The sequence below is a fragment of the Melospiza georgiana genome, chromosome 16, assembly GCF_028018845.1.
Source record: "Melospiza georgiana isolate bMelGeo1 chromosome 16, bMelGeo1.pri, whole genome shotgun sequence".
NCBI lineage: Eukaryota > Metazoa > Chordata > Aves > Passeriformes > Passerellidae > Melospiza > Melospiza georgiana.
The window spans coordinates 14,290,430-14,313,111 of NC_080445.1; the positions used below are offsets into that span (position 1 = coordinate 14,290,430).

General features: G+C 66.2%; 2 protein-coding genes across 4 annotated transcripts in view; one reads left to right on the top strand and one right to left on the bottom strand.

Moving 5' to 3' along the window:
• The window catches only part of LOC131090354 (mitochondrial import inner membrane translocase subunit TIM16-like), a 38,711-nt gene that overhangs the window by 646 nt on the left and 15,383 nt on the right, over positions 1 to 22,682 (bottom strand). The window contains exons 10-30 of one of the 3 annotated variants that reach the window (XM_058035664.1): positions 7,669 to 7,723; positions 7,462 to 7,519; positions 7,228 to 7,373; positions 6,733 to 6,828; positions 6,505 to 6,657; positions 6,261 to 6,393; positions 6,008 to 6,183; positions 4,768 to 4,876; positions 4,589 to 4,675; positions 4,355 to 4,497; positions 4,179 to 4,283; positions 3,971 to 4,056; positions 3,756 to 3,897; positions 3,569 to 3,658; positions 3,375 to 3,491; positions 3,158 to 3,293; positions 2,972 to 3,063; positions 2,804 to 2,890; positions 1,336 to 1,420; positions 863 to 1,002; positions 424 to 489 (exon numbers count right to left, since the gene is read on the bottom strand). In XM_058035664.1, coding sequence (XP_057891647.1) covers positions 424 to 489; positions 863 to 1,002; positions 1,336 to 1,420; positions 2,804 to 2,890; positions 2,972 to 3,063; positions 3,158 to 3,293; positions 3,375 to 3,491; positions 3,569 to 3,658; positions 3,756 to 3,897; positions 3,971 to 4,056; positions 4,179 to 4,283; positions 4,355 to 4,497; positions 4,589 to 4,675; positions 4,768 to 4,876; positions 6,008 to 6,183; positions 6,261 to 6,393; positions 6,505 to 6,657; positions 6,733 to 6,828; positions 7,228 to 7,373; positions 7,462 to 7,519; positions 7,669 to 7,723 — 2,302 coding nt within the window. Of the gene's footprint in view, positions 1 to 423; positions 490 to 862; positions 1,003 to 1,335; positions 1,421 to 1,901; positions 2,054 to 2,581; positions 2,726 to 2,803; positions 2,891 to 2,971; positions 3,064 to 3,157; positions 3,294 to 3,374; positions 3,492 to 3,568; positions 3,659 to 3,755; positions 3,898 to 3,970; positions 4,057 to 4,178; positions 4,284 to 4,354; positions 4,498 to 4,588; positions 4,676 to 4,767; positions 4,877 to 6,007; positions 6,184 to 6,260; positions 6,394 to 6,504; positions 6,658 to 6,732; positions 6,829 to 7,227; positions 7,374 to 7,461; positions 7,520 to 7,668; positions 7,724 to 22,682 lie in introns of those variants that run through there. The other 2 variants (XM_058035662.1, XM_058035663.1) reach the window with 2 other exon arrangements.
• Positions 10,637 to 17,686, top strand: VASN (vasorin). The gene is made up of 2 exons (XM_058035665.1): positions 10,637 to 10,749; positions 15,028 to 17,686. Exons 1-2 carry the CDS (start codon positions 10,637 to 10,639, stop codon positions 17,045 to 17,047), a joined length of 2,133 nt encoding a protein of 710 aa, XP_057891648.1. The 3' UTR covers positions 17,048 to 17,686.

Consider the following 22,682-nt stretch of genomic DNA (forward strand, 5'->3'; position numbering starts at 1 on the left):
GGATGGGAGGGACACCCAGGGACAAGGGGACACCCAGGGATGGGGGACACACCCAGGGATGGGGGGGACACTCAGGGATGGGGGGGACAGCCAGGGACATGGGGACACCCAGGGATGGGGGACACACCCAGGGATGGGGGACAGCCAGGGATGGGAGGGACACCCAGGGACAAGGGGACACTCAGGGATAGGGGACACCCAGGGATGAGGGGGACAGCCAGGGATGGAGGGACACCCAGGGATGGGGGACACCCAGGAATGGGGGGGACAGCCAGGGATGGGGGACACCCAGGAATGGGGGGGACAGCCAGGGATGGGGTGCCCCCTGCCCTCTCTGCCTCATCCATGGGTACACCCAGGATGTCCCAAGCCCAGGCAGGGTTAGCAAGGTGCAGCCCCTGCCCTGCTCCTCCCAGCACTCACCTTGGACTGCAGGTAGAAGGAGCCTCCCACTGATTTGTCGTTCACCTTGAACAGGTGGTCGTAGTTCTGCCGAGAGAAGCTCTGGGTCAGAGGCACCTCCAGCCCTGCCATTCCCACTCCCAAACCCTGGCACCTCCCACTCCCCAGAGCACTGAAGAGTGATCCTGGGCACACGGCTGGCTCTGCCTGACACCCCTTGGGAGCCCCCATGCTCCCAGCAGGGCACCTCCAGAGCTCCCACATCCCCTCCCTAGGCAGCCCTGCTGGGCAGATGCGGAGGCCAAGCCTGGAGGGCTGCTCCAGCTGGGGCAGGGAACCCTCAAAGTCCTCAAGCTGTGATTAACTGAGCCCAAGGCAGCACAGGGGAGCAGCTGCCACCCCCATGCACAGCAGCACCACTGGAGAGGCCAGGCCCTGCCAGCACCAAGGAAGCCTCTACCTTCTGGATCTCCTCAGGGTTCAGGCTGGAGACGTTGAGGATCTGCTGGGCTTCCTGGAGGCTGATGCCAATGATCCTGGAGGCAGCAGCAGACTGGGGCCTCTCGGCACGGCCCCGCGCATCGGCCGCGGCCTGGCTCGCTGGGGACACCGGCCTCAGTCCCCTGCCACCCCCTGCCACCCCCCGGCCCTCAGGCAGCACAGCCTGGGCACTTCCAGGTGCCCAGATCCCCCTCTGTCCCCACCCAGCCACCCCGGGGCCAGCTGGATGGTGTCCCAGTGCCAGGCAGGTGCAGGGAGCAGGCAGGGCAGGATCACACCCCAGGGACTGTCCCACTCTGCCCTTTGGGGGGCTGGGATCTCTGCGAGCCTGGCAGCAGTGCCAGGGCCAGGATGGCCCCTGTGACAGTGGCAGTGTCCCCTGCAGGGCAGCGTGGGCGCACGGAGCTCACGGGGCACCATCCCAGCTCGTACCTGCGAACTCCTGGCGCAGCGCCCGCATGAAGGCCCGTCCCACCACCTGGGCCCCCACCAGGATGATCTGTGCCAGGTACTTGGCCTGCGGGGACAGCCTGCTGTCACAGCCACCGCGGCTCCTTGGCCCTGTCACCTCTCCCCATGCCCCGGGGGTCTGCTCTGACCCCATCTGGTTCCTGACATGGCGTACGTGGCCCTGTTCCCCCTTCTGTGTCCCTGTCCCCCAGCCAGGCCCTGTGATTCCTTCCCCAGGCCCCCTCTCCTCTCCCCTGTCTCTGTCCCTTGTACCCATGCCTGGTCCCCTCTCCGTTGCTCCTGTCACCCCCTCCCTGTCCCTGCTCTCCTCTCCTCTGTCCCTGTCTCCCCTCCCCATGACTTCTTCCCCCCTCCCTGCCCCTGTGACCCCTTCCCCTGTCCCTGTCTCCTCTCCACTGGCCCAGGCTCTCCCGGAACCAGCTGCTTCCCACACTCCCGGTCCCGCTGCCCCAGCCCGGGCCCTGTCCGGCCCCAGCCCTGCCCCCCGGTCCCGCTGTGCCCCCGCCGCGTCCCCCGTCCCCTCTCACCATGTCCCCGCCGCCGCTTCCGCCCCGCCGGTCACGTGCCCGGGGCTGAGGGTCACGGCGGACACCGAGACGGCGGCGGCGCGGCCGGAGCGTCCTCTCTGCAGCCACAGCGCCCTCTGGCGGTAGCCCCGCGCCGGAGGCCCCGGGAGGGGCGCGACTTCCCCGGCCCTCCTCCCCGTGTGCCTCCGGTCCCCGTGTGCCTCCGGTCCCCGTGTGCCTCCGGTCCCCGTGTGCCCCCATCCCGGTCCCTGTGTCCCTCTGGTCCCCGTGTCCCCCCGGTCCCCGTGTGCCCCCATCCCCAGTCCCTGTGTTATCCCGGTGCCGGTCCCGGTGTCCCCCATAGTCCCCGTGTTCCCCCGCTCCCCGTGTTCCCTCCCGCCGCGGTCCCTGGCTCTCCCTCAGTCCCTGTGTTATCCCCGATTTCCGTGTCCCCCGGTGACGGTCCCTGTGTCCTTGTGTACTCCCCGCCCTGGTCCTCACGTCCCGCTCGGTTACCGTGTCCCCCCGCTGTCGGTCCCGGGGTCACTCCGATGCCCGTACCCCCCCAGAGCCGGTCCCTGTGTCACCCCGATCCCCCCGGAGTCGGTCCCTGTGTCGCCCCCGCTCCACATGCCCCTCGTTCCCTGTGTCTCCCCCATTCCCGGCCCCCCCCGGTCTTCCAGGATCACGGCAGGACACGGTGCTGGTGCAGCGGCTTTAATAGCGGGTCCTGCCCGCGGCGGGCCCTGCGCCTCCTCCATCTCTTCCTCCTCCTCCTCCTCCTCCTGGTGGTGGCCCCGCCGGGTGCGGGGTCCTGGCTGCTCTGTCCCGGGTCCGGCCTAGTCCTGTGGGAGGCCGGGGGTGAGGGCGCGGCGGGGCCGGGCGGACCCAGCCGGGTTCGGTGTGTCCCGTCCCGCACTCACCCACTCGTCCTCGTCCACGCCCTCGAAGGAGTCCTGCGGCAGCGGGTCGTCCCTGTTGCCCAGCCGGGCCACCATGGCGCTGAGGAGCTGTGGGGAGAGCCGGGCAGGGCCGTGGGGCGCGGGGCATCACCCCCGGGCCCGGCGCAGGGTGCTCAGCCCAGAACCCACCTCCTCCTTCTTCTGCTCATCAGTCTTCTCCTCCAGGTACACGGAGGCAGGGACGAACTTCCGAGCCGGAGCCTCTTTGGGGGCCTCACTCACTGCGAGAGCGGTGTCAGCGTGGGGCGGGAGGGCTCCACCCCATTGACCAAAGCCCCCTGAGGGCCGGGGGTCCATGCCCAGCCCCGTACCCACCTGGCACCATGTCTGCGGGGCGCAGGCTGGCACGGCGCTGCTGCCCGTCCTGCCCGCCCAGCCACGCACCCGCACCCAGCGCCGGCTCCCACCACACGCGGGTGGGCGGGTACAGATCGTCCTGGAAATACTCCTTCTGCGGGGACAAGGGACGCTCAGGGGGTGTTATCCCTCCTTTCCCCATCCCCGAACACGGCCAGCCCCCCCTGCCACCCACCTTGACGCGTGGCACATGGAAAGCCACGGGCTCCAGGCTGCTCTGCCCCAGGCGCAGCGCCCGCGCAAACTCCACGTCCCGCACCTCGCACGCCGTTTTGGGCAGGAAGACGAAGCCCTGGAGGGGTGCGGGTGTGAGTGGGGTCTGGCAGCACCGGTAGAGGGTCAGGGACAGGCAGCATATCCCCCCTTTACCTTGTGGGGTTCATTGGAGGTGAAGCTGTTGCACTCGAGGAAGTAGGGGGGCTCGGGGGTCACTTCATAGAGGAAGACTCTGGTGTCACCCTGGGGATGGAGCAAGACAGCAGCTGTCAGGGGACATGGACACTGTGGGGTGCTGTAGGCAGGGAGCCCCACAGTTTTTTAGAGGGCAAGCCCTCACCTTGCCGGTGAGGAAGACAATGCTGGTATCCTCATCATAAAAGGGCAGGAGGGTGGAAGGGGCCACGTCCAGACCAAGGACAGACAAGGGTCCTTCAGACAGGGCCTGTGCCCGGTACAGGAGGATCCTCCTCTCGCTGCGGCTGTGGGGAGGTGACAGTGAGAGCAAGCACTGTCCTCAGGGACCCCTGCCCTGCCCTGTGTCCCCCTCCTTACCTGTCAAAGCCGGACACCAGGATGTAGTCACCACCACACACCCAAACCAGGCGCGCTCCACGTCCCCCCTCGGGACCTGGGCCCTCCTGTGTGGGATGAAGGTCACCCTGCCTGCTCTGAGAGAGCTGGGGGCACAGTCATGTGCGCATGGGAGGGTTTCTTGCCCACACCCCAGCTCTCCAGCCCGTCCCCAGCACTGGGATTGCACCTGTTGAGGCTGAGAGCTGCGCCGTGGCTCGTAGAGCCGGATCCGTCCGTCTTTGCTCACCGTTGCCAGCTTCTTCCCATCCGGGCTCCAAGCCATGCTGAAAATCTGGAGAGACGGATGTTGTGCAAATGTCCCAAAGCTGCCTCTCGGGTGTCCCTGGATTTGTCATCCCTTACCTGATCCGTGTGTCCCTGCAGGCACAAGACTTCCTGCCCTGTGCTCAGCTCCCAGATCCGCACGGTCATGTCGTAGGAGGAGGAGACCAGGAGATCAGACGCCGTGGGGTGGAAGCGGATGGAGTAAATCTTCTCCGTGTGACCTGGTGAGGTTCAGCAGTGCGTGGCTGTCCCCAGCTGTGGGTGCCACTGGGCTGTTTGTCCCCAGTGTGGGGTGCTCAGTGGTCCCCTCACCTCGGAGAACAGCTTCAGGCTCCTGCAGGGTCTCCTGCAGCCCTCCCTCAGGGATGCGCCACAGCCGGATCTTGGCGTCCTCACCCGCTGTGCCAGGAGGGATGGGCAGCGTTTAATGGGGTGGGCTGGCATGCCTGGAGCCCTGGGGGACTCTCTGGGCAGGGCTGGCATGCACGTACCCACAGCGAGGCGCCGCGGGTCGAAGGGGTCCCAGGTGAGGTCGGCCACGGCCACGCCGTTCTGGATGGTGGGGACGGCCACGTCGGGGAGGCGTCCAGGCTTGGAGAGCTGCGGGCGAGAGCCGGGGTCAGTGGCATGGCACACAGGGCACACATGGCACACACAGGGCACACATGGCACACACAGGGCACACATGGCACACATGGTACACACAGGGCACACAGGGCACACATGGCACACACGGCACACATGGCACACACAGGGCACACATGGCACACACAGGGCACACACGGCACACAGAGCACACAGGGCACACAGGGCACACATGGCACACAGGGCACACAGGGCACACATGGCACACAGGGCACACAGGGCACACATGGTACACACAGGGCACACAGGGCACACACGGCACACACAGGGCACACAGGGCACACATGGCACACACAGGGCACACAGGGCACACATGGTACACACAGGGCACACAGGGCACACACGGCACACACAGCACACATGGCACACACAGGGCACACAGGGCACACACGGCACACATGGCACACACAGGGTACACAGGGCACACAGGGCACACACAACACACCGGGGACACAGGGCACACATGGCACACAGGGCACACACGGCACACATGGTACACACAGGGCACACACGGCACACATGGTACACACAGGGTACACAGGGCACACAGGGCACACACAACACACCGGGGACACAGGGCACACATGGCACACAGGGCACACACGGCACACATGGTACACACAGGGCACACATGGTACACACAGGGCACACACGGCACACATGGCACACACATGGCACACAGGGCACACAGGGCACACACGGCACACATGGCACACACAGGGCACACAGGGCACACACAGCACACATGGCACACACGGCACACATGGCACACACAGGGCACACAGGGCACACATGGCACACACAAGGCACACAGGGCACACAAGGCACACAGGGCACACACGGCACACATGGCACACACAGGGCACACAGGGCACACAGCACACACAGCACACAGGGCACACAGGGCACACAGGGCACACACAGCACACAGGGGACACAGGGCACACACAGCACACATGGCACACACAGCACACATGGCACATACGGCACCATGCCAGCCCCACACCTCCCCGGGTACCTTGAGCATGGCACACACAGCACACATGGCACACACGGCACCGTGCCGCCCCACACCTCCCTGTGTACCTCCAGCACGGCGATCTGGCCGCCGGCAGAGAGCAGGGGCAGTGCCACGCGCTGCAGGTTGGCACAGAATCCATCGCTCTCTCCCGGCGTGGTGAGGCTGAGCCCCCGCAGGTTGGTCAGGTGCAGGTCCCGGTGCAGCACCCGGCCCTGGGTGTGCCTGAAGCGGGAGCTGGGCCCTGCAGCGGGCACGGGCTGGGTGAGCGCCCCGAATCCCCCAAGAGGGGCACCCCGAGCCACCCCACTGCCCGCTCACCCAAAATGCTCTGCAGGGATTTCTGGCTGGGGCTGCTGGCAAAGCCGCTGGAGGGGCCGGTGCTGGCTGAGAGCGAGGTGGCTGCGCTGCCTGGGGAGGCCAGCGAGGATGGCGAGGAGTAGCCACTGGCTTCCTACGGGAGAGAGAGCCCAGGCAGGGAGTGCTGCTTTGTTTCGTGGGACGAGGGCAGCAGGGACCCCACCCCTTCAGCACTCAGTGCACTTTGGCAGCACCCCATACTCACACTGTGGTCAGCGTCGGTGTGGCCGGTGTCGGTGTCTGTGTGGCCGGTGTCGGTGTCCGTGTGTCCAGCGTTGGTGGGGACAGTGCCAGCAATGATGGGGGATGTGAAGGTCTCCGTGGGTCTCCGGGCTGGGTGCAGGCTCACTCTCCCCACCTGCACCGAGCACAATGGTGAGCATGGGGCAGTGGCAATGCTACCAGCAAGGACACCCCCCCAGATGACACTGACCTGCTGGCTGTCTCCTGCCCACCAGCCTTGGGCATCAGTGGCTGGCAGCATCCCTGTGCAGTCAGGGAACAGATCCTCATGGAACTCCTGAACAGACTGGGGGAGAGGGGATGGGGTGAGATGGATGTTCCTAAAATCCCACAGCCTCTGTCCTGCTGCAGCTGGGACACCCCTGGGCACCCCCAGACACTTCCAGCACCCAAACTTCAGCAGCTTGAAGTGCCCAGCACCCACTGCACGACAGCACCCAGCAGGTGGCACCCAGCTGTCAGCATCCACTCTCCAGCAGGCAGCACCCAGCTCCCCAAATCCAGCACCCAGACTCTGCAACCCACCACCAGCATCCAGGTTGGACCTCCTCTCCTGCTCTCCCCAGGCTGGAGACCGGGGTCTCACTGCAGCCGGGTCCTTTTTGTCACCCAGTGCTGGGCAGGTGTCACCCATGAGATGACACCAGGCACCTAGGAGACAGTGCCACCCCCAGGGCCCCCTCACCTTGCGTGGCACCACGTAGCTGACGGGGACGAGGGCGGTGTCGGTGAGCTGCAGGACACGGAGCACCTCGCAGGCCATGACATCCAGGGCCAGGCGTGGCACGGCCCCCAGGCCCCTTGTGCTGCCCTCTGTCCTGCACTGGGTCACTGTGGGACAGGAGGGTGGCACGGGCTGGGTGGCCGGGCAGCAGTGAGCCCCGTCTGGGGGAGATACGGGTGGAGGGGACCTGCTTACCCTGGGTGAGTGCTGGCTGTGCGGGGGCCGCCTCGAAGCAGTACAGGAGGTTTTCTCCCTGGAAGAGACATGGTGGGAACAGGGAATGAGCAGGGCTGTAGGAAGCACCCCACTGCACCCACATGCACCAAGCTGCACCTCACTACAGTCCCCCTGCATCCTCCTGTCCCCCAGTGCCTCCCTGCACCCCCAGCCATGGGAGCTCACCTTCCCTGCCAGCACCAGCAGCCCCGTGTCGGCGTCGTACAGAGGGATGGTCACCCTGCAAGGGAAGGGGGTGCTGAGCCAGGGCACACATGGGCACTGCACCCCATGGGCACAGCACCCCCGTGGCCACAGCACCCCCATGGGCACAGCCCCCCATGGGCACAGCAGCCCCGTGGGCACAGCACCCCCATGGCACAGCACCCCGTGGGCACAGCACCCCCGTGGGCACAGCCCCCCATGGGCACAGCGCCCTATGGGCACAGCACCCCGTGGGCACAGCACCCCCATGGGCACAGCCCCCCATGGGCACAGCAGCCCCGTGGCCACAGCACTCCCATGGCACAGCACCCCGTGGGCACAGCATCCCCATGGGCACAGCACCTCCATGGGCACAGCACCCCCGTGGGCACAGCACCCCCATGGCACAGCACCCCATGGGCACAGCACCCCCGTGGGCACAGCACCCCCGTGGGCACAGCACCCCCATGGCACAGCACCCCGTGGGCACAGCAACCCCATGGGCACAGCACCCCATGGCCACAGCACTCTATGGGCACAGCACCCCATGGGCACAGCATCCCCATGGGCACAGCACCCCCATGGGCACTGCACCCCAAGGCCACAGCACCTCCATGGGCACTGCATCCCCATGGCCACAGCACCCCATGGGCACAGCACCCCAAGGGTACACCATCCCCATGGCACAGCACCCCATGGGCACAGCATCCCCGTGGGCACAGCAGCCCATGGGCACAGCACCCCATGGATGTGGGGCTGGGTCCTGTTCCCCTACTGGTGCACACACACTCCAAACCCCATCCTGGGCAAGCGTGGGGCAGAATAAGGCTGTGCTGTGATGGGAGGGCAGCGCCGTGCCAGGGGGTACAACCCTCATTGCCCAGCTCGGCTGACAGCTTGGCAGCAGGATGTCACTGCCACCTGCTTGCAGCACAGCCGTGGGGCATCCTGCTGCCTGCCCTGCTCCCTGCCCTGCTCCCCGTGCCCAGCCGTGGCACCTGGGGAAGCCTCCGCTACCCGCGGGGTGGCCCCCAGGGCAGCCGGGCCGGCTGGGCCGGTTCGGGGCGGGCGTGTGGCACTCCCGGCTCACCCGCGGATCCAGCCAGCCCCGGGAGTGCCCTGCGGGCCGGCTGTGCCAGCTGGAGCGTGTCCCTGCTCCCTGTCCTGCCCCTGTCCCACACTGCAGCCGGGGGAATGCTCAGTGGCAGGGGGGAGCACAGGGAATGCCCGGTGGCAGGGGGGGCGCACAGGGAATGCCCGGTGGCAGGGGGGGAGCACAGGGAATGCCCGGTGGCAGGAGGGGACAGGGGTGACAGGAGCACAGAGGCACTCTGTGCCTTCCCTGGCAGGGGTGGAGGAGGGAGCGCCGCGGGCAGAGACCAAAGGGACAATCTATACAATCCATCACTTTCGGTTGAGGTTTCTGTGGCTGTGCCAAGGGGAGGGAGCTGCTCCATGCCATCCCGTGCCATGAAGGATATCTGGTATGGCATGGTCCTGTCCCAGGACTGTTGGCACAACAAACACTGCCAGGATGCCTGGCACAGGCACTGGGGTCCCCTGCCCTGCTGTCACCACCATCACCAGCACTGCCACCGCCACAGTGGTGCAGGTCTGGGACAAGGACACCCTGAGTGCCTGGTTGTCCCAGCCCAACCCATGCCAACCCTCACCATGCCAAACAGGGAGCATTGCTCTGCTGCCACAGGGGCATGGCACAGCCCTGCAAGGGCCACCCACTCTCCCCCTGTCCCTGGCACAGGGTGGCAGGAGCTCTCTGGGCACCAGGGGCATGGAGGGATTGGGACCCCAGGGCATTGGGGCTCACCGGTGCCAGAGTCCCTGGTTACCCTGGGACAATGGATGTGGGGGTCCCTGGGTGTGCCAAGGACACCCAACCCAGCCTTTGTTGTTACCAGGGTTGCCAGGGGTCCCATGGGTGCTGGGGATACGAGGGAGATCTCTGTCCCTGGATCTAGCCCTATACCTGTGTGTACACACACCAGGGGTGCTGGGGTCCCAGGGACCCCGGCCCCAGGGATGCTGAAGGTCCTGGGGGGCTCTGGAGGCTTTGGAAGGTCTGGGAGCTTCCAAAGGTCCTGGGGGTCCTTGTGAATCTGGGGAGCCCTGAGGTCACATGGAGCTCCCACGGGGTCCCAGAGGTCCTTGTGACTCTGGAGGCTCCTGAAATCTCAAGGTCCCTGTGGCTCTGGGAGGTCACGGGGTCTGGAGGTCCCTGTGGAGGCCTCTGGGATCCTTGTGACTCCCAGGTCCCAGAGGTCCTGGAGGTCCTGGGTGCCCCGATGGTCCCTGTGACTCTGAGGTCCCACATGTCCTGGGTATCCCAGGGGTCCCTGTGAATCAGAAATCCTGGATATCCCGAGGGTACTTGTGACTCTGGGGTCCCAACAATCTCTGTGACTCCAGGGTCCCGGAGGTGCTGGATGTCCCCACGATCCCCATGGCTGTAAAGTCCCAGAGGTGCTGGATGTCCCCGCGGCTCAGGGGGTCCCCGTGACTCCAGGGTCCCTGTGGTCCCGGATGTCCCGGGGGTCCCGGATGTCCCCGCGGTTCTGGGGGTCCCGGGGGTCCCTGTGACTCCAGGGTCCCTGTGATCCCGGATGTCCCCGCGGTTCTGGTTGTCCCGGGGGTCCTAGTGACTCCAGGGTCCCGGTGGTCCCGGATGTGCCGGGTGTCCCGGTGGTCCCGGATGTCCCCGCGGTTCTGGGGGTCCCGGGGGTCCCGGTGGTCCCGGATGTCCCGGGTGTCCCTGTGGTCCCGGATGTCCCCGCGGTTCTGGGGGTCCCGGGGGTCCCCGCGGTGCCGCCCCCGTCGGGCCCCAGGTGAGCGGGGGCGGAGCCTCCATGGAGGCCGTGCCCCGCCCCGCCCCCTCCGTGCTCTCAGCCAATGGGCGCCCTGCGGGAGGCCAGGCCCCGCCCCCTTGGTTTAAATGCCGCCCCCCGCGCCCGGCGCCGCCAGAGAGGGGAGCGCTCGCCCGGCCGCCGCTGCGCTGCCGCCATGGACTGACCGCCCGCCCCGCACGGCCCCGCACCGCCCGCCACGGTGAGTCCCGCGGCCGCCGCACCGCCCGACCCTCCACACGGCCACCGCGGCTCTGTGGGGCGGCAGCCCACGGGCGGGAGGGGGCTCTGCCGGGCATCCGCGGCTCAGGGGGCGGTGGGGCCCGGGGGGCCCTGGTGGGCCCGGGCCGGGCCGTGGGGCGTCCGGTGTGGCCTGGGCACCCAGAGTGACAGGGTGTCACTAGGGCTCGGCCGAGGGTCGGCATGCTCTGCTCCCTGCGAGGCCTCAGCTGAGCCAGGGGCATCCGGCTGGCCCCTGCCCCGGCTGATGGTAGGGCCTCGGCTGGGCTGGGGCGGTGGCACTGCAGAGGGCTGGGACAGGGGATCACGGAGGGATCTCGTTTCCCTGTCCCTGCCTGTGCCTGTTTTGCCATGGGATGTGCTGGGGTCTGGCTCTGGGATCCTGTTCTGGTGCTGCATCCATTGCAGGCAAGGGGAGGGATGTATTTGGGGCTGACATGGAGCACAGCTCCATCCGGCATGGCCGAGTGGCAGCGAAGCGCTCCAGACCCACACGGGACCAGCATGGTCTCGGGCCCATCCCATGCTTGCTCTGTCTCGGCAGATGTGACAGCTGGGCTCTCCTGCTGGGGTCAGGCAGAGGTGGGAGCTGCTGGCAGCAGTGTCCACCACCACCCTGCTCAGTGGAGGGCTTGGCTGCGGTGGGGTTTGGCTGCCCTCGTTCTGCTTGTCCTCAGGGGCCGCTGGCCTGGGTCACTGACCTGCTGCGGGTCCCCATGCAGTGCTGACAAGGGTTTTCCTCTGGCTGGCACAGAGGGATGGGTGCCAGCAGGGCCACGGCCAGCCTGGCACTGAGAGGCAGGGATACCCCAACGCTTCTCCTGCCTCCAGCTCCCCACACACTTCACTGTCACCCGGCATGAGTTTGGAGGGTGCTGGCGCCTGTCACCCTCTTTGGGTGTCACCTCTTTGTCTTCGGGTGTCACCTCTTTGGGCCACCGTGGTGTAAATGTCCCTTTCCACGCCTGGCTCCCTCCCAGCCTGACAACGGCCACAGGAGCCAACACATGCCAGCAGAGATGCTCCAGTTCTGAGGCTCAAACCCCCCACTACTGTCCCCCCATACACCTCCCCGTGCCAGCGTGCCCCACGCCCTCACCCCGCGGCGCTGGGGCGGCCGGACTGCGCTGACCCAGCTGTGCCGCTGCCCACACGGCCGGGGCAGTGCCGCCATCAGGGATGACACTAATTACTGTTTTCCCCCGCGCCACGCCGAGCCCGGCCGGGTGGCCCTGACGCAAGCGCCGCCGGCCCGGCTGGCTCTGCCGGCACGGGGAAGCGCTCGGGGACACCGCGGCCGCCCCAGTCACTGCGGAGGAATCTGCCCGTGCCGCCCGGGCCACGCGTGGCACCCTCGCCCGCCTCCTCCCACCCTCCGCCGGCGTTCCGGCTCCTCCCGAGGCGCTTTGGCTGCCGGCAAAGCGGCTCTGCTGGTTTTTCTCCTTGCCGGCACCTGAGATGGGGAGCGCGGCCGGGTCAAAGGGGCAGGAGCGGGATGGAGGGGCTGGCGAGCGCTCGGGGAATGCAATAACCAGGCTTGCATTCCTGCGGGGCTGCTGCGGAAACTTTAATTAAATAGGGAGGGGAGCGGGAGGAGGTGGGAGCTGCGGCGGCCGGCGCAGGGTGGGTTGAAGGGGAGGAGGATTAAGGGTTTAATCCTGCACATCCCCCCGGCTGGCTCGGGGAGGGGGCACATGCTGACATCGCCTTGTTTTGAGGGGTGTAAGGCAAGGGGAGCAGCGTCTGCATCCCGCCCGGCAGCGGCACCGTGTCAGCTCCCTGTCACCGCACACTGCAGGGCCCCCGTCCTTCCTGCCCTGGTGCCACCGGCCAAGGTGGCAGCCCACGGGCCGGCAACAACGCTGGCTTTGTTTGGCCGCGCTTGCCGGTGCGGGAAGGGACATCCCGGCTGTGATTGCTTCCCTGAGGTCCCCAAGCAGAGGAGAAAGCAGGGACTCTGCAGCTCCTCCAGCCTGTCCTGCACAGGTGTCACCCTGCAGCACAAGGACATGGCCTCGTCCTTAAAAACAGGAGGCGGGCGCAAAGCAGGGCATCCATCCCTGCCGAGTGCCAGGGGTGGCCCGGGCCCGGGGGGTGACACGGCACTCCCACCCCAGCAGGCTGGCAGGGAAAGGCTGAGCCGGGACTGGGGGAATCTGAGCCCAGATCCTCCCCGCAGCCGGAAAATATGAATAATTCGGCAAATATCTGCGGTGCAGGCGCGGGGGAGCCCAGCCAAGGCAGCAGCAGGCCGCTGGCAGGGCGGCCCCAACACCTCCGGCAGAAACGGGGCCCCCTCTCCGCCCTTGGGGACCCTGCCGGGACCTGGGGAAGCTGTCCCCCGTTCCTGGGGCTGTCCGGGGCTGCGGGAACCCCTCTGTGCCCCGCAGCAGCACCGTGCGGGAGGCGGGGCGCGGACGGGGTGTCGGCGTGTGCCGGCGGAGCGGGCGATGCCGGGGGCGGCGGCGGGGCCGTGCCCGGTGCTCGTGGCCAGGCGCGGATGCGCGGCCGTGGCCGGGCTGGCCGAACCTGCCCGGAGCGGGGAGCCTGGCAGACGGGGAGGAAATGCCAGCGTAATTAAAGGGACGAGAGAGACTTGGAGTCAGCAGCTGGTTGCAGCACGGGACACGTCAGCGAAACCCGACCCTGGCATTGCAAAACCAGCCCCGGCCTCGCCAGCATCCCGCGGGCCCGGCCCCGCTGCGGCGCTGCCCACCCGGGCGGGCTGGCACGGCCGTGGCACCGCTGGCATGCCAGCACCCTGAACCCAGGGCTATACCACCAGCCAGCACGCTCTGGTGCTGGAGCCACCTCGAGGGGTGCTGGGTCTGCCCCAAACAGCTCTTCACAGGGTCTCCATGTTGTGCTTTTAACTCTGCTGGCAGCTGACTGTGCTGTGGGGTGCAGGGGCATCCGACACTGCTGGGGGGGCCGAGCTGGCCTTGCTGGGGAGGGGCCGCAGTGATGGTGTGACCCCTGGGTGACAGTGACCTCTGGGATGTGGCACAGCTCCTCCCCAGTGTCAGGGCTGACGGCACAGGTCATGTCAGGGCAGGGCTGGCCAGGCCAAGTGACTCAGGCGCTTGTGGTGACCCTGCCCAGCCGTGGGCTCACCCCACCCTGGGGGGGGCGGCTCGGGAAGAGGCGAGCACAGAGCTGGCCGCGGTGTTAACCCTGTCCAACCCCCCGGCAGGGGACAAGGGGACCCAGCACGGCTCCAGGCCCTCCTGGCTCGGGATGTGTTGTCCCTGCACTGCTGCCGGGGCAGGCGGCACGTGCTGCTGAGTGACCTGCGGCCCCCCACACACAGCGGGGCCCCTGTGAGCCACGGGGGGGGCGTTTGCCTGGAGCTCCCACAGCTCTGAGCAGGGGAGAGGTGGCAACAGATGGGGCTGGGGAAGGGTTCGCCTCTTCCTTGCCCAGGGATCCCACTCTGCCACCTCCCCCCGACCCTGAGATGGAGCGGCAGGAGACTGTGAGTGTCTTGTCCGGCCTAGTGTCATTAAAGGGGCTGAAAGAAGAGCCCTGTGGGACACAGACAGTGTTTGTGACATTGGCCAAGGCATCCATGGGGAGCTGGGGTTGGGGTGTTACAGTCTTGGTCACCCCAGAGCCTCCTCCCTCCATCCCAGCCCTCAAGGGACAGGGACACAGCCCACGGTGCTGAGTCCCTGGAGTTCAACAGTGAGGGGAACAGCAAGGTGACCTGTGGGGACAGGGGCTGGGTGGGGGTGAATGAGCCCCTGGACTCTGTGGGGACACAAATGGCACCTCCAGCCCCACACTGTGTGCCCCTGTCCCCAAGAGGGGCTGCTCTTGCTGGTGATCCGGGCAGGAGCAGCCCCTGAGGGTGCAGCTGCTGCAATGGCAGCACAAGCAAAGGGTTAAGCTGAGCTCTATGCAGGGGAGGCCGGCCAGGCTCCCACCCCTTCCCGGTGCTCTGATTCTCCACATCCCCCGTGTTTGATTTGCACCCTGCTGAGCAGCTGGGGAGGTTGGGGCCCTTGTGAGTACTGGGAAAGGTCTCGGTGCTCCACAGAAGACAGCCCCAATACCAGTGGGAGGGCCTGGGGTGTGCAAAGGTACCGCATCCCCAAATCCTGGGGGTCTGGGAGGGGGGGAGCATGGAGCTGGGGTGGGCAGCCCTGGAGGCTGAGCGGGGTTCAGAGGTGCCCCCCAACCCTGGGTACCCCCCAGCAGGGCCCATCCCCTCACCCTGGCTGTGCTTGTGTCTCTGCAGAGCTGACACCATGAAGCAGCTGATCCTTTGCACCCTGCTCCTCTTGGCCCGTGGGGAGCTGGCCGGGGCATGTCCTGCAGGCTGCCAGTGCCATGACACCAAGACCATCCTGTGTGCAGCCAGGCGGGGCCAGACGGTACCCCAGGGGCTGCCCCCCAGCACCCTGTCCCTCTACGTCTTTGAGAACGGCATCACAACGCTCAGCGAGGACAGCTTTGCAGGGCTGCCTGCCCTCCAGCTCCTGGACCTCTCACAGAACAAGATCACCAGCATCCAGAGAAACATCTTCCAGCCCCTGACGGAGCTCGTCAACTTGGACCTGTCCTCCAACCAGCTGCAGGAGATCACCAATGAGACCTTCCATGGGCTGCGGCTGCTGGAACGGCTCTACCTGCAGACGAACAGGATCCAGCACATCCACGCTGCTGCCTTTGACACGCTGGAGAATCTGCTGGAGCTAAAGCTGCAGCACAACCAGCTCAGGGCTGTGCCCCCCCTCGACCTGCCCAACCTCCTGCTGCTGGACATCAGCTGGAACAAGATCCCTGCCATTGCACCAGGGGCTTTCCATGCCGTCAGCATTGAGTCCCTGAAGATCGCAGGGCTGGGCCTGACGAGCTTAAACGAGGAGCTCTTCCAGGTCCAAAACAACCTCCACGAGCTGGACATCTCTGACAACCTGCTGGAGCGCGTCCCGGCCGTGCTGCGGCGCCTGGGCAGCCTCACCAGGCTCAGCCTGGCCGGCAACGCCCGCATCTCCCAGCTGCCAGCTGAGGACTTCCAGAGCCTCCACAACCTCCAGGAGCTGGACATCAGCAACCTCAACATCAACACCATCCCTCGGGATTTCTCCGGCTTCTTCCCCAGGCTGCGGGCCGTGACGGCTGCCGGCAACCCCTTCAACTGTATCTGCCAGATGAGCTGGCTGGTGCAGTGGGTGAACACCAGCGGCGTGCTCCTGCGGCGCCCCGAGGAGACGCGCTGCCACTTCCCCCCAAAAAACTCGGGAAAGCTCCTCCACCACCTGCAGTACACCGACTTTGGCTGCCCCACCACCACCCCCACGCCCACCACGGCCCGCACCACCACGCTGCCGCCGCCCACGCCGCCGCCCAGCACCCACCGCCCGCCGCCGCCCCCCAGCACCGCCGCGCCCACCCCGAGGCCCGGAGAGCCCCAGGGCAGCTCCACGCTGGTGCCCTTCAGCGGCGCCCCGGCCCCCACCAGCCCCCCAGCGCCCATCTGTCCCCCCCGCACGTGTCTGAACGGCGGCACCTGCCACCTGGGCGCCCAGAACCTCCTGGAGTGCCTGTGCCCCACGGGCTTCGCTGGCGTGTACTGCGAGGTGGAGGCGAGGGGAACGACGGCGGCCCCGGGCACGCCGGCCCTGCCCCCTGCCCAGCGGGTCAGCATCGCCCAGGTGGGCAGCACCTCCCTCAAAGTGGACCTGCACAGCTACACCCAGTCCAAGGCGCAGCTGAAGGGAATCCGCCTGAGCTACCGGAACCTGTCGGGGCCGGACAAGCGGGCGGTGATGCTGCGCCTGCCGGCCTCGCTCTCCGAGTACACGGTGCGGGCGCTGAAACCCAACTGCACCTACCGCGTCTGCATCGGGGCGCTGGGCGAGGCGCCCAAGGAGGAGCACTGCGCCGAGGCACACACCCTGCCCCTCAGCCTGCAGCAGCACTCCCCTGTCACCCAGAGCCAGGACCCCAACCTCGCCCTGATCCTGGTCCCTGCGCTGGCTGCCATGCTGCTGCTGCTGGTGGTGGTGACGGCCGCCATGTACTACTGCCGGCACCGCCGCGCCAAGGCTCGTGCTGGTGCTGGGGCGGACACCGGCCCGCTGGAGCTGGAAGGGGTGAAAGCCTGCCTGGAAAACGGGGATTTGAGCAGCCACGGCTGCAAGGTGCCAGAGGCGGCCATGCTTTCTGGCGGCTCTGAGTGCGAGGTGCCGCTCATGCAGTCGCACTACCCCAGCAACAACAACACCCCGGGGCTCAAACCCTCCTACTTCTGAACCCACAGGGCTTCCAGAGCCCTGGACAGAGGAGGGCTGAGCTCCAGAGGCAGCACCTGGCCGTGTCCCTTTGGGATACGGATTGCCAAGGAGCTGACTGAACTGAGGCAGAACCCCCTCATCCCACAACGTGCAATTTCCCAGAGGCTGCCATGCTTCAGGAGGAGACACGAATTTTACTGCTCTGTGCCTTGATTTCTGTGACTCTACCTAGAAGGTGCGCAGCGGAAGAGAAGGGGGGGTTCATTTGGGGGTTGGGGGGCTTTTTATAGCTCCTGCTAAAGAGAAAGCTGCTGTGACCGGGCTGAGGGATGCCCACGTGCTGGTAACAAGGGTCCTTCAGTGGAGCACGGCCCGTGACTCGACTCCCTGGAAGCTGATGTGAGCAATACGGCCCGGCCGAGGTGCTGGGACCCTCGGGACCCCCCGGGCCAAAGGAAGTGCCCAGCAGGCAAACCGGGAATTGAAGCTTTAAGAACTCAGAGAGAATATTTATACATCGTTATTTCCCATTTCTTCTGGGAAAACTTTTTTTTAGTACAGGTTTGTGTACATCTCTTTTGTAAGCAGATCAGAAGAGGGTGTCTTTTTGTAAAAAAAAAAAAAAAAACCAAAATGATTAAAATAACAACAACAAAAAGTTCTGTGCAGCTCTGAGTACCTCGGCAGGCACTGCCCGTCACAGGCAGGGGTGTGGGCAGTGTGGCGTGTCCCCTGCAGAGGAGCGGGAAGGTCAGCCGTGTCCTCCCGTTGTTGTTGGCGAGCACCGGGATGAGTCAGGGCAAGGGAGGGGGGAAGTTTTCCCGACTCTGGGCGTTTTTACCCCTAGGGCGCTGCCCCCCACCTCGGGCGCTGAGGAGGTGTTCCCAAAACAGAGGCCACGGGGTTCAAATCAGCCCCTGCCCTGCGCATCATCCAGCCTGACTTCATCCCTCCCCGCCTGCCAGATGGCTGCGGGGCCAGCTGCGGGACAAACAGCCCAGCCCAGCCTCCTGCCGTCACCCGCGGCGGCACCGGGACCCCCAAATGGCCCGTGACAAGTGTCAGCCTGCGTGGCCCCCAGCCCGGGGGCGCCGCCAGAGCCCCCGCTGCCCGGCCCCACAACAGCCGGTTTTGTGCACGGGGTGGGCTGGGAGCCGACGCTCGGCAGGTTCCCGCTGCCAAGTGCTTTCTGCTCCAACCCTCTGGTTTTAATCGTTTTCCAATCCTTTATCTTTGGGCCTGGAATTTTCCAGGTTGGGGCCCTGCCCGCCGAGGTATGTTTGATTTGGAGAGAATGAGCGCAGCGCGGGGCTGCAGCCGGGGGTCAGCGCCGTGCGCTCCGGGCCCGCCGCTCCGCCGCAGGGCACGGCCCTGACCCGCGGCCCCTCGGTGCCGCTCGCCCGGGGCAGGGAGCGCCTCTGGATGCAATTAGGGGCGCGGGGCGTCGGCGGGGCCGTCTGGCGCAGCCCCCCGGCTCCCAGGTGGGCTTCCGGCAGGGCTGGCTCCCATTAGGGCCGGCGCAGCGGCAGCAGGGGCCCCTCGCCGGCGCGGGCGGCTCGCTGCGATGGCCACGCTCGCCCGCTCAAAGGGCCCATTGTGGTCCTCTCCCCACAGATTTTTCAAATTAACATCCCAAATTCCTCCCAAAATTGCTGCTGTGTAAATATTTTCACTGCGAGCTTTGTATATTTTCCAGCCTCGCGAGGAGGAGAGAAGAAAAGTCCCTGGCGGAGCCGCGGCCTCGCGCCGGGTGCCCCCGGCCGGCCGCCGCCACAGCCCCCCGGGCCCGGGCCAGCCCCCGGCGTGTCCCCGGCCCCAGGAGCCCTCCAGCCCCTCCTGGCCCCTCACTTCCCCCTTACTTTGCCTCCATGATGGGCCCTTCCCCTGTCGAAGCCGATTTCCCCACTTGCAAGTAGCCAAAAGTTTGCAGGGCACCCCCCGATGCCAAGCGTGTGCTGGGGACCCCTTGGCACCTCAGCTGATCCCATTGCTCTGGAGGAGCTTCCAGCAGCTCCAAAGTGAGGGAGCTTCAGTGGAGATGCCAGGAGGGCAGAAGCAAAGTTAGGGCTCAGCTTTGGCAGGTGCAGCACCTCTGAGTCACCCCGAGCCAAAGATTTTGGGGTGCCAGCTGCACAAGGGGGGCAGCAGGGCTCAGCCTTGGCACGGAGGTGATGGGGACGCTGCAGCCAGGACAGGGCTTGGCCCATACCCACATCTGCACCCGGGCAGCCCTGCGGGAGAGCAGCAGTGCCCAAAGTGGGGCTGTCCAGCTCCTGTGGCTTCCTGAATCCCAGCACAAAATTCTCCTGGCCACTGCCAGCCCCGTCGTGCGCCAAGAGCCGCTCCAAGAGCGGCACATCGTGCGGCGCTGCTAATTCCTGCGAGCTGAATCAGTGCCGACAAGGATTGCAAAACGCCCTGAAATGGACCCAAAAAACAATCTCCCTCTCTCTGTGCGATCCGGCGGGGCCGGTGAGCGACAGCCCCGGGCAGAGCCACCGGCAGGATGGGGGCTCGGCGGGGAGCCACAACGGGAGGAGCTTCACCGGGGCAGATCCTGCCTGCACCCTGACGTGGCAAGGCTGGAGGGCTCTGGTCTCCCAAAATCACCCCTGGTTGCAGGCATGGCCCCACAGAAACCAAAGACAGGTCCCCTGGGTCCCCCAGGTCTGCAGCAGAGCCCCGCGGGGTCATGGCTCAGTGCCGGGGATCTGAATGCCCAATCTCTGGGGGGAGGACAGGCGTGTGCCCATCACACAGAGCCCAGTGCTGCCAGGAAGAGCTTTGGAGCTCATCATCTTCCCGCAGAGCTGGGGAGGCCAGGAGCACCGTGTGGCCACTGAGGCTGTGGCTCATCTGGGAGTGATTTGGGCGCTGCCATCCCGCCCCAGCGCTGGGCTATTTTTACCCAGTGGAATTACGGGACAGGCCACACGGGCTGGGTGCCTGCCCCGCCTTAACCCCTTCATGTGGCTGCCCGTGGGGATGGGTCCCACTGGGGTGACACCTGATGGGGTGGGGTGGCCTCTCCCCTTCCTTGTGTCTGAGGGTGGCAGCTGAACTGGGGCAGGAAAAACCCCTTTCCTCTGATGGCAAGCACGTGTCAGCCCAGGCATCTCTGGGATCTGCAGGGGTATGGGGACAGCAGTGGCCCTGTCCTGCTCAGGGTTCTTCCTGCTGGGATGGGTTTTTTCAGAGAGCCCCAAATCACCTACCATGACCCAAAATGGCCCAAACAGCCCCAAATCCCTCCACAAACATCCTGCTGTGCCAACTCCCTGCTGCACACAGGTCCCGGCTGTGGCACCTCCCAGCTCTGTCAGACTTAGCACCGTGAAGGGTGGTGGGGATCCAGCTGTCCCCATCCCTCAGCCCCACCACCATCCTGCCCTGCAGGGACATGCCCACTGCTGGAACACCCCACGAGCACCTCTGCTGACCCCAGATCTCATCCCTGCTGATCCAGCCCTAGCCCTGAGCCGGCCGTGGCACCCCAGCCTCCCTGGGGACATTATCAGGACATTGATGCCAGGAAGGCGCTGTTCTCCTGTCACCACGGTGGTGACAGCACTGTCCCCAGGCAGTGCTGTGCTGCCTGCCAGGCGTGCAGCGGGGTCTGCTCGGTGACCCCAAGTCAGAGCCGGTAACCCAACCCCGCTGGTGCTGGTTACAATTTAGGGCAACAATAACCTATTGAGGCCCCTTCCTGGCTCCTGCCCTGCTGCTCCTTGATCTAATTAAAGGGGGCCAGGCGGGGACAAAACCCGAGCTGAAGGAACAGCAGGTACCCAGGGGTGGCACATTGAGGACCAGGATGCAGAGAGGGGCCATGGCCACCCACACCTCTCACCTCCTGTTTCCTCAGGGTCTGGGAATTGGTGGGGTCAGCTCTTAAGCATGGCCCTGACATGCTTTGAAAATGATATTTGTGTGGTCAGAAATATCTCACCTGCTCAGGATTTGGGAAAGAGAACCCCCAAAAGGCACAGGCTGATGTGGAGGTCCATGGGGCCGGTGCCTCCCACTCCCTGCCCTCTCTCAGGGATGCTGGATAGGCCACAACCAGCCTGATGGGTTTGGTGTTGCTGTGGGCACACTGGGGGTGTTGGGGGGAGCACACTAGGGTGTCCCCCACCTTGGGGCTCGCCGTGGCCCTGCTTTGGGGTGCCACGGGGACGCGCGGTGCCGGCTCGGCGGGCGCGGTGGGGATGCGGTGGGGATGCGGGCTCCCCTTCCTGCCGGCCTGGCGTCAGTAATGAATGGTATGAGTTTCCTGCCCGCCCACTGATTGCTTCCTCAAAGAGCTTCAACGAGCTGCTGCTGCTGCTGCTGCTGCTGCTGCGGCTCCCCACGCCCCGCTCCCGGCCCGGCACCGCTGCACTGCCCAGCAGCGTCCGTGCCCCGCACTGGGCACCACGGCCACAGATCCACAGTGTTATAAATGATCTAACATATATCACAACAGCCATCCCCGGGGCTCAGTGCCTGTCCCCCCGTTCCAACCCTGCCCCAAGCACATCTGGTGATCCGGTGACCCCAAGAGCATCCACCCCGTGCCCCTGCCGCGGCTCCGCAGTGTCGCGGCCGTGCTGGGGATGGCTCTGCCGGAGGGGGAGCTCGGCCCCCGCCCGGAGCCAGCCCAAATCCCCTCCGCCATTTGTCATCCCCGCCAGATTTACAGGCGGCAGCGCTCGGGGCTGGAAGCGCGGTGGCCTCAAAGCAGCACCTCCCCACACCGAGGGGGGCTCTCCGCTCGCCCCCGCCGCCCCCGGCCCCTCTCGGCGGGCCCCGCACGCAGCCGCGGGCCGGAGGGCCCCGGAGTGACGCGCAGGCAGCGCCCGCCAGCCGCATTCCTGAGCCGATAAACGCGGCAGCCAAAATAACTGCAGCCTGTGCTCAGGGGGCCGAGCACAGCAGCGCCTGCATCCCATTTACCCGGCTGGCTCGGGGTAATTCCCGCTGGATTCTCCGCCAAGGGCAATAATGGACCCCAAGGTGTCCCCCTGCAGCAGCCCCAGCCTCCCTGAGAGCGTTCACTGGACACTGGTGGTGGCTTTGCTCACTGAACTGAGCAGGAGAGCTGCAGGCTGCTCCCCAGCAGCTGGCAGGAGGCTCAGGGATGCTCAGGCAGCCTCTCCACACCAACCTCACCCCACCGTGCCCAGGCAGGTCCTCTCCTCTCCCCTCCTGTCTGTCCTGGCAGCCCCCAGCACTGTCCTGGAGCTGGCACTGGTGTGGGGCATGCAGGCAGGGGCTGTCACAGCACACTCAGCCCCTCACCCTGATCCCCCAGCCTGCCCCAGCATCCCAGACCATCACAGAGCCAGCTTGGCACACACAGAGGGTCCCAGGGCTTTGCCTGCAGCCCTGGCAAGAGCTGGTGGCCTCCAGTGCATCCCAACAACTGTGCCCCCAGCCCCATCACCCTGTGGGAGGAAGGCACAGCCTCCTCCTCCTCCTCCTCCCACTTTCTTGCCCACACGGTGACGCCAGGCCAGCTCTCTGGGCAGCGTGGGAGAGGCCAGGCCGGCTCTAGCTGGAGGGTTTCCAGCCCTGGCAGCGCCCCGCAGACGGACACGGCTCCATCGTGCCGTGACAGGGGGCGCTGACCCCTTACACAGCCAAGGCTCCTTCTCCGCTTCCCGGCGGTGCC

Bases quoted from the DNA above. Each gene is read 5' to 3' on its own strand.
- VASN (XM_058035665.1), top strand. From the start codon at position 10,637: ATGCCGCCCCCCGCGCCCGGCGCCGCCAGAGAGGGGAGCGCTCGCCCG. The intron at 10,750-15,027 runs GTGAGTCCCGCG...GTGTCTCTGCAG, and splicing joins GCCCCGCACCGCCCGCCACG to AGCTGACACCATGAAGCAGC.